Source organism: Osmerus eperlanus, chromosome 9 (genome assembly GCF_963692335.1).
Source record: "Osmerus eperlanus chromosome 9, fOsmEpe2.1, whole genome shotgun sequence".
NCBI lineage: Eukaryota > Metazoa > Chordata > Actinopteri > Osmeriformes > Osmeridae > Osmerus > Osmerus eperlanus.
The window spans coordinates 18,988,209-18,998,345 of record NC_085026.1 but is presented as its reverse complement, the minus strand read 5'-3'; the positions used below and the strand labels follow the sequence as shown (position 1 = coordinate 18,998,345).

Here is a 10,137-nt window from a genome sequence, read left to right as displayed (position 1 = left end):
AATCCAAAGTTCATGAGTTACTGTATACCCAAGTTATACCATCATCCCTTCACTATCAGTGTAGTGTCAGTTTTCCTTTATTTATTCTAATGGACACAGTCCAGGGTCTGCTACTGTTGCTGGGAGATACAAAACATACTATATACTTACTAAAAACTATTTAATGGTTCCAGGTTCAAGCCTCAGATATGCTATTTCTTTAGATTTAAATATTTCAGAAATAAAGTTAATTTAAATTATTTAAAATGGTAAATGACAATGTGTTCTGTGTAACTTCCTACATTTAATTTATTATTGTAAGAATTGTAATGCATTACATTATATCTAGGCTATTTTATTCCTTTCAGACATTTTCATTCAAAGAGAAATAGTACAGGAAGTACAGCAGCAACATCAAGGACCAGAGTTCCAGCTGTAGTTTAGTGGTTAGAGCCAAGGAATGGTCATCTTTTACCAGCCACAGTGCAAAAACATTTCAACTGCAACATTTGTATTCATCTATGCCACATCTATAGGGATCAAAGGCACCATCACTACCAGCAGATTTACTTTGGCTTAGTGGAGACCAGCTAATTCAACATTGATACAGAGGAGGTATATTGGAACTTTAAAGACTTTACAAGTGGTGAATCTCTTAAAGATCGAAATCGACGAATCTGCCACCTTTACCATTCCGCATAAGTAAATCTATTCACATGCACGCGGATTGAAACTAAACAGTGGACAAATTGAAAGACTGGCATTCATGGGGCGTAGCACAAGTGGCATACGTTTTTCTTTTAAGGCAATTCAAGCAATTTAAGTTAACTTATCGAAAGTACAATTACAAAAGTCAAGACGCGTCTATGACAGCCATCGAACACGTAGTTACCTTTTTATTGTTTCACGTGATTTGCAGTAGCGGAGGAAAGGGAAAGAGAGGCTACAAAACTCTGTTTAACGTTTTATATGTGTTGTCTTGTTTTTAAGAAGGTACAGTTTGGACGATGTCTGGCGGACTTGTAACTAAAAGGTAGGTAAAAGAAACAGCTCAGTGGTACCAATCCAGGAGATAACACGTTGTAAGTGGGCTAACTATATGGATGTGATTTTTTTCAGTTGCTGTAAGAAAGGTGGTTCCAGGTGGTTAGAAACTGAAAAAAATCACATCCAAAGACAATGTTTCTGAAATAAACCCATCAATCCTGCCTATTCAGTTTGTGTTGGAATGTGAAGAGTTAAATGAAAAAATCCCCTTTTGTCACCCCATCAGAATTTTGCTGCCTCCGTTGTTGGGAGGTATATGCTATGCAACTATGTGATTGGTGGTCCAGCTATGAATTTACAAAGGGCCAATTAATAGTAATTCAATGAAAGACTCATTTCCATTGACAGTAAAATTGACCAATCATATCTTCCCTCTAAATGGGTGGGCTTTGTTATCGCTTTATGACAAGTTCCGCCCGCTGTGGGGAACGCGATCACAAGCGAATAAACTAGCTAACGTCAGCTTGTTCATTCACTTCACAATAGAAGCTGCGAGTAACGTTCCCCCTAGTGAGGAGGACATTGTTTCACATTTGTTATATGCACCGTTTTCAAGGTTAACTTTTAATGAGAAGTTGGAGTTAATCGGCAAAGGAAGACCTACACCAGAACCTAATTTTGTGCAGAAAACCAAAGCTTTTGAGAGCCTATATGTTATAGTGTTGTGCACAATGACCGATCAATCTGTAGACTAAAGGCTTATATATGCTTCTGCGTTTTTCTAAAAACGGACACATGGGAACGCCCTCTTCTCCGAGGAACGCCCTCTACGAGCTCTCCGTCAGCCCTCGGAGAGCCCCGGAGAGCTCGACGTGCACCTCCTGAATTTTCTAACTATCCGTCGTGAGCGACGGAGAGCTACGGAGACCCCCTTGGCTGTGATTGGTCAGTATTAAGAATCGCTTGCGTCAGGGGCGGGGTTGCCGGGATAAACAGGACGAACAGAATCCTTTGACCGCCATTGCTGTAAGTTTTCACAATTCATATTTCAGCTAAACAGTACATGTAAATCAGCATCTGAATTAAAATGTGACGAGAAATAGGCAGTGTAGTTGCTGAAAATGTGCGTATTTTATTGATGAAACGGCTAATTTGTAAATTTGCTCCGACTTCTCGATAACCTAGGTAAATAAACACTCCACGACGATTTACAAAAAAACGTTGTGCCACTTACTCTTCTGGCGGTGAATTGTTTTCAGCACCCACAGCCTACGGAGAACCATAAACGCAACAACGTCAATATGCACAATTACCGTGAATAGTGCCGCAAGGGCAGGCTCAAATAGTGTGTAATGACCAACACAATTTCATGTAGGCCTTATGCTGTGTGAGCGCTGTATCGTGTTTTTTTCCGCAGAGTAATTGGGGTCAGAGGGCCAAGGTTTAAGAGTCACGGTTCGCTACTGCAACCTAGGGCTGAACGATTTCGGAAAATAACATGATCGCGATTAATTTGCAATTGCGATTTAATATGCGATTATTATATGATGTAGGCCTATCATTAATATAGATATATACTAGCCTACTGATCTCCAGTCAGCAACATAACACACAAAGTAGCCTACCTCATAGAAAATATTTTGGTAAATCAAAGCTAGACTAGAAACGTATACGCTTTAGTTGCAGTTTCTTATCTAAAGCTAGCTAGCTAGCTACCGTTTCGGAAAAATAACTTGCGTAGTGATCCTACTGTATGTGTATCACCGAGGGGCATCATATCTTTCGTGATGAACGCTGTTGCTGCTTGAGTAATTTAGTAGTACATTAATATGGAGTTAGGCTTTGAAACATTTCGATCAGTGATCCTGTCGGGTGTTATTTGGCTTATTTGACACACTGGTGTTCAGCATTTTAGCTATGCATCGTACATGGCGTTGTGTGTTTTTTTTTAGGGCCGAATTAGGTTGGTAGTGTTGCCCCGTGAGCTAGCAACGTTAGCCAGGCAGGTTTTGCACAATACTTGACACTGCACAGCATCATTTTTTTAAGGCAAAATTGGCAAAGTGTCTGTAGTGTCAGGTTCTGTCGAGCCTGAGGCCATCGTACAGGTCAAGGTAATGTGTAACGTGCAAAGTTGATCCTTCGTCTGCAAACTGCGTTACTCTCGCGTGTCACGTGACCAAAGTAAAATCGCAGCCTTTGCGATTACAAAATCTTGTTTTGTCACATCGCGATATTATCGCAAATGCAATTAATCGTTCAGCCCTACTGCAACCAGTATATCTAAAGGTTTGACAGTAATATGAAATCATTCAGACATCTGTGGGCGTCGCAATACTGTAATAAACACGACCAATCATTAAGGGTTACCCTGACTATTGATTGGACGGGCTAATTGTCTGATACTTACCTACCTGCGCGCACTCTGCCCCTCCACTCAATGCTCGTTACTGTAGTTTTGTGGGAGTGGCTTTGAAGGGAAGAGGTGGGATATTTAGGTTTGAATCGTGTCAAAAATAAGCTAAAATAGCTAGCTTGGCGCAACTTGCCTACCCTGCCTTTACTTCACGCTTATCACACATGTTGAACAACACCACGGGAGCCGAACAGTTTGCTTTCACGGCAATATTTTTTTGGGAGCGATTAAATAAGACAAAGTGTCCATCAGCGACATAGTAAGCACACATTGTAAAGAGAGCTGCGTAACTACCACGGCCAGGTCTAGAACTTTGTTCATCAACCTAATTATTCAAATGATTTTTATTCTAATATTACGATTTTTATTCATTCTTTAGTTAGTCAGAGATAAAACGCATCAATTTTTTAATAATATGTCTTGTTATTGGGTGTGTTGCCTTTGGCAAGGCATATATTCTTATTATTTATTTATTATTATATCCCACCCTAACTAGTCCCTCTATTTTTGCACTATATATAGACAGTGTTGGTGTCAAAATGTGTGTCTTGTTCCTGAAAGCGTTGCTTGTATTCACTGGAATGTTCCGTTGCATAGGCATGGTTTAGGCATAATTTAAGTTTTGGTGGCAAAAAGTTAAGCTAACAGTAGCTAACTAGCTAGTAGCCACAGTCACAAATGTCACTAATGTTCTCTATGTAAGAAGCTGCAAAGAGACAGCTGCAGAAACACCACAGGCACAGGCCAGGGTGAAAACATCTTATGTAGCTAGCTATGTTTCCATCCCTTCGTACTGGTTTGCTCTAGCAATCCAACACAGTAGTAGTAGACTAGCAATGCTAATAGTCCGCTAATAGACTAGCTTAGCTGTACAAGTTAGCCTACTTACTGTTCCGGGGGTCAAGCCTTACGCAAGGAGCATAACGGAGCACAGCCGGCTTCTCCAGGTGAGCAATATCGAGTACATATGCCTGCTAAGAGGTGCTCTTCTGTAGCTGATATTCTCCAAAGCACCGAATGTACCAGCTGGTAGCCAGCTACACATTACTAGGTACCAACCAGTTAGCTAATCCTTTGTCAGTTTTGTTCCCTGTATTTGTGCTGTTAAGCTAGTATTGTGGTGGGACTGATAGATTATTAACGCAATAAACCACAAGAGGGGCATCAAATGAAGATGATCATAAGTCCTGTATAGCAATCAATACCATTCAATATCCGAATGATTAGAATGGATAACACTAGAAGCGCAAGGTGGTTTTCCCTACTTATTGTGTGGATAGGTAATGTAAATGGTGTGGTTCATAGCTCAAGAGGACTAATGTTATTCACTGTATATGGAGTATTTAACTGAGTTGAATTGAGTAAATTGCATGGTTTGCACAATATAGTGAAACTCTGATTTTCGTCATTCTAAAATACCTTTCTTGAAATGATGTGTCCTGTCTGCATCATACTAAATACTCCACTATTCTTAATCCCAGGTCATTGCAGAATGAGGTAACTGGCATAGACCTTCAGGTCCCTCTTTACAATGAGGTCCGGGGGACCATGATGACAGGCCATGTTGAATACCAGATCATTGTGGTGACACGGTTGGCTGCCTTCAAGTCTTCAAAACATAAACAAGAAGATACTATACAGCTGCTGGTGGGTAATTAGTCCTTCTGAGTGATATTGATTATTGTTCTCATCGTGCACAGTCTTAATATAATTCTGTATTGCTTAGATAAGCAGTGCCAAAGCCTTGTGGGATGGGATGTGAATTAGGATTGCAAAGAAACCTTCTTTCATTAGCACATTTTAACAGGGCATGTGCCACCCATTTGAATGCCTATCCTATGCCACCCTATACTTGAATTATGCATTCAACTGTAAGATTAATATACGGTAAATACCTATGAATTATTTAGTTAATGGAGTAAATAATTCAGCCAATATGTTTTGCAGGTTTCAAAGAAGTACAGTGAATTCAATGAATTTTACAACCGACTTCATGCCCAATATTCAAGTATCTCCTTGCCTGCAATGCCTCGGAAAGTTCTATTTGTCAGTGAGGCAGACATCCGCGAACGCAGGTTGGCCTTTGATGCGCTGGTCAAGTTCATCTCCAAGAACTCAACACTTGCTGCATGTCCAGAGCTACTGGAGTTCTTAGGTGATGTAAGACAACACCCAAAAAAGTATCTTTTTTACATTTCATGTAAAAATTCCTTTTACATGCAGCTGTTGATTCATTCAAACAATGTATTGAATAAAAAGTATAGTACATTTTGGTTCAAGCGCAATGAGTTAAAGAGGTTTGCTATGAGCTCATGTGTGCTTACTCCCTGACTGATGGTGTATACTGTACATGTGTAACGAGGAATGTAACGATACATCGCAAAGTGGTTAAATTGTCACAAATATGTGAAGATACACACACAAATCTCATCATGAACCCAAGATCATGAAATGTATCGAATCATGAGTTGAGTGTATTGTTACATCCATATGTGTAAAACAGTGATAGTGAGCATTCCTGTATGCCTATATTTGTGCATGTCAGCTGGCAACTGCCAATAACATGCAAACATTGCCTTGAGTTACTGGCCTATTTCCATTACTGAAAATACCAGTACAATACATTTGCTGTACATTGCATACTCTAACATTTTACTAAACAAATGTTTTGTGTTTAACTCTTTCACAAAATTTAACACAGCATTTTTCTTGTAGGTGCCAAAATGAATGGAAATGATTTTAGTAACAGGAATTCTGCTATTGAGGAAGACTCAGAAAACGAGGTCAGTTTCTTTCAAAGAGAAGAAACCTCCACTGGTGTTCCAAGAGAAGATAGAAGTGATATGAAGCCTATTAATGGGGATGAACAAGACTCCACAGAGCAGGGGAATGTCAAGTAAGACTTATATAGAAAAATACAGTTTAAAAAGATTAAAACATTAAAAAATGTAAGAGAGGGATGTCTTGAATGATTGGGTGTAGTATTTAAGGGTAATTCATTGTAATATGTCCAAAGAGAACAGCCTATGCAATCATCTTATCAATTATTGAATGAATACCTAACCAAGAAAAAAAATCTATTGACCTCTTCACAGTAAAATGTATCTCTTCAATGAATGCTATCTTTACAAAAAAGAAATATTGTAGATTCTTGTAAAGCAATCTGATGGAGGATAATTAAATCACTTCTCCAGGCACCATAGCCAGAAGAACTTGCTTCCAGAAGACAACAGCAGTGAGTACTTCACTTGTCCGTTAAATTTACATCACAAGGAATATCATAAATTGCAAAACATACAATACTTGGCATATATGAACATTGGAATTCTCAATAAGTGGCACTTTTATTTATCATCAGGAGAGAAAAAAGCTAATTAATTGACTTGTAGAAACCATATTGTTTGCAGTGGCGCCTTAATGCACGGGCTTACCTGGGCTTAAGCCCGGGGCCTCGACCAATCAGGGGCCTCTTAATAATAATACAAAATAATAATGATGATAAACGTCCGTATTCGCGGTGTCATTACTCTGCTCTACAGTGGCATCTGGTGGTGGAGGTGGAGGGAGGGGAGCCCCCCCCCCCCCCCAAAATGTAACAAAAACTAGAGAGGGTACAATTTGTAGGGTGTGCTTGCTTGCGTCGGTTGCAGATGGGTCCATTTAATATGAAACAAGCTGAACCCCCTTTGAGACAAGCTATTCTAACAACGTTGTCACCGGCAGTATTTTTCAGATGGAATCTGCTGTTGCTAGCCAAACCTCACTGAGGGGATTGTTTGAATGCGCCAGAAATTAAAAACGTTTCTTTTGACATAAAGTTTAGGCTGTGGCATTGAATACAGGGACGCACCACACAAGCTTGAGTTTAAATACATAATTTATTGTGACATTACTTACTGTACATGCAAGTCTTGAATTGCTTAAATGTATAATGCTGCTAGTACACCACGGCACGATACGATACTTGCTGTGCAACAGCAATGCACGTTGTATCCATGCGTCGTTGCTAACGTGTGCTGACGTTGTGACGTAGGCTAGCACTGAGTTCCCTTCGTTGACACAAGGCACTTTTTGCCTTGAATTTCAGCCTAAACCGTGCAACGGAATGTAAATAACAATACAAGCAACTCGTGCGATTAGCGTGTGGGGGGCCTCAAAAAATGAAAAAAAAAGTCCATAGCCCATGGGCCTCAAGTGCTATTAAGACGCCCCTGATTGTTTGAGATACTTTCCTTGTCTATAACAATGTTTGTCTGGAACACCAAAGAAACTAATGTTCATATAGTATGAACTGTTCATACAGATACTGTTTATATATGTTAAAGGCAATAATTGCTCATGATAGTTGGGTAAACCCCTGCTATAGTCACTGTTTTTATCACTAAACTAAATATTTGAAATATAACATATTGCGTATAATTGTAGGTGATGTGAAGCTGCTTGAGGAGCCAGAGCTGGGGGCATCTCTGTTGCCCCCAGCAAGGGCATCTCTGTTGCCCCCAGCAAGGGCTTCTCTGCTGCCCCCAGCAAGGGCTTCTCTGCTGCCCCCAGTTTCTCTGCTGCCCCCAGCAGGGGCATCTGCTGGTTGTGGTGCGGATGATGATGCAAATGAACTATTCAGGTAAATATGCCAGCTATTTTGACAAAGGACAACAGTTGCGAAAATTGGTTTATGTTAATAATGCATCCCACTAAAACTGCTCAAATGGCATTTCCTTCCAGTTGCCTCATTGTGTGCTAAATTATATTGTCATTTATGCCCCAAATAATATTATGACAATTACTATTGTGCAAATTGCACAATATATGGAAGTATCATAGAGGTGGTGTTATATATAGTATTCTATTTTGACAGAGAAACACCTTAATACTTAATTTACCTCAACATCATTACTGTGTGTATTTTCCAGGATAGAGGATGACTTTGACAAACTTCTCCAAATCAAGAAATGTATCAAAGATGAGCTAACCTCAGTACCAAAGACAAATCCAAAACCAGCACTGTTTAAGAAGCCAGAAACTTCTATCTCTAGTGGGGGTCAATCTCTGATTGTAGATCAGTTAAAGGATCAAATTGATGTTTTAAAATACATCCAAGAGAATGAGTCAACTGCTGCTAATGATCTGGAACTGTTTTAATATCTGTTTTAATGTTCAATATTAACTGACTATGCTGATTGGAGCTGTGGTATCGATTGATAGTGGCAAGAATAATACTCATGGACCATTTAATAATATATGATATGATAATAATATACTATATGAATGCTTCACCATTTAATAATATATATTAAAATACCTTTCCTATTATTTTCAGAAATGGCTGGCACAGTTCTCAATTTCCTAATAGTGTTCTTGTTTTCATAATAGTTGGATCCCAGCTCTGAACTAAGTGTCTTCAGCTGGGATCTAGATGTCCAGTCTGGTCCTCTTATGGTCTTCCATATAGAAAATAGCAGCATTAACTCAATAAGATGAACATGGGCAAGGTATACATAGAAACAAAGTGGAATGCTCTTCATTCAATTAGAGACTTTGTTGATGGTTCTATGTGCCTGCTTGCAAGCATAATTAAACTGAAGACACTGATTTGTGAGCCTTTAGTAGAGAAATTTCCACCACGGGGGTCTAAAATGTATCCCCACAGTAACCTAAATATATATTTTATATTTTAATTATCTTCATAATTGTTGTCGTAACCTGACGGAAACTGGTAATCAGAAGGCAGTTTCCCTGCCTATAAAATGAATAGTCAATACTTTATCAATACATTCATATTTAGCCATGACAATTGGGCTTACAGCTGTGCTAAGTGGTTTAATTCCACATTGGTTTCGTATCCTAGTGATAAGTAATCAGCTGAGTATTTTCCAAAACAGTCACACATGCTCTAGTGTTGCCGTCGGGTAATAGTTTCAATAGGCTGAAATAATTATACCGCACACCGATTTATACAAATTATTATAACTATTTGCAAACATAATCTTTAAACGTGAGTTGATGAAAGATGGTGCAGGCCCAATCTCACGATTGTTTAGTAAAAGCTACAAACAAGTAGAGTAGAAGAAGCCACAGAAACGCCCCAGGACATGAAGGCTGTTCAGAGAAAAAGATAGCAGCAGGGAGGATCACTGGTGTTGAGCTATCACATCAGCAACCTGCAAAGGTGGTTCTTAAACTGCAGACCATTTAACCTATGCAGCATACTGTAATGCTTAAAGGTCACATGACATGAAAACTTCACTTTAGGAGGTTATTCAACATTAATATGAGTTCCCCTAGCCTGCCTTTGGTCCCCCAGTGGCTAGAATTTTCGATAGGTGTAAACCAAGGCCTGGGTGTTCTTCTCCGCCTTTGAGAAAATGAAGGCTCAATTGCTCTGTTTGAAAATCTCCTCCTTGTGACGTCACAAGGAGGAAGGTTACCTCCCCTCTCTCTGCTTTGCCCGCCCAGATAATCTGTCCCGCCCATGAGAAACTGAGCTACAAGGAGGAAGGTTACCTCCCCTCTCTCTGCTTTGCCTGCCCAGATAATCTGGCCCGCCCATGAGAAACTGAGCTACAAGGAGGAAGGTTACCTCCCCTCTCTCTGCTTTGCCTGCCCAGATAATCTGGCCCGCCCATGAGAAACTGAGCTACAAGGAGGAAGGTTACCTCCCCTCTCTCTGCTTTGCCTGCCCAGATAATCTGGCCCGCCCATGAGAAACTGAGCTACAAGGAGGAAGGTTACCTCCCCTCTCTCTGCTTTGCCTGCCC

The 10,137-nt window shown here is 39.9% G+C and overlaps 1 protein-coding gene across 2 annotated transcripts; it reads left to right on the top strand.

Annotated features, from left to right (window-relative positions):
• The first annotated feature begins 451 nt into the window (after positions 1-451).
• Positions 452-9,598, top strand: hs1bp3 (HCLS1 binding protein 3). 2 transcript variants are annotated; one of them, XM_062469254.1, is made up of 7 exons: positions 452-594; positions 4,864-5,029; positions 5,330-5,537; positions 6,098-6,278; positions 6,577-6,617; positions 7,808-8,003; positions 8,293-9,598. In XM_062469254.1, exons 2-7 carry the CDS (start codon positions 4,931-4,933, stop codon positions 8,519-8,521), a joined length of 954 nt encoding a protein of 317 aa, XP_062325238.1. In that variant the 5' UTR covers positions 452-594; positions 4,864-4,930; the 3' UTR covers positions 8,522-9,598. The 2 variants fall into 2 exon arrangements, with proteins under 2 accessions (XP_062325238.1, XP_062325236.1); XM_062469252.1 differs by lacking the exon at positions 452-594 and adding an exon at positions 637-1,012.
• The last annotated feature ends 539 nt before the right edge of the window (positions 9,599-10,137 follow it).

Excerpts from the sequence above, each read along its gene's own strand:
- hs1bp3 (XM_062469252.1), top strand. The coding sequence starts at position 987 with ATGTCTGGCGGACTTGTAACTAAAAG. Across the intron at positions 1,013-4,863 it reads GGCGGACTTGTAACTAAAAG|GTCATTGCAGAATGAGGTAA; the intron begins GTAGGTAAAAGA and ends TCTTAATCCCAG. Across the intron at positions 6,618-7,807 it reads GCTTCCAGAAGACAACAGCA|GTGATGTGAAGCTGCTTGAG; the intron begins GTGAGTACTTCA and ends GTATAATTGTAG.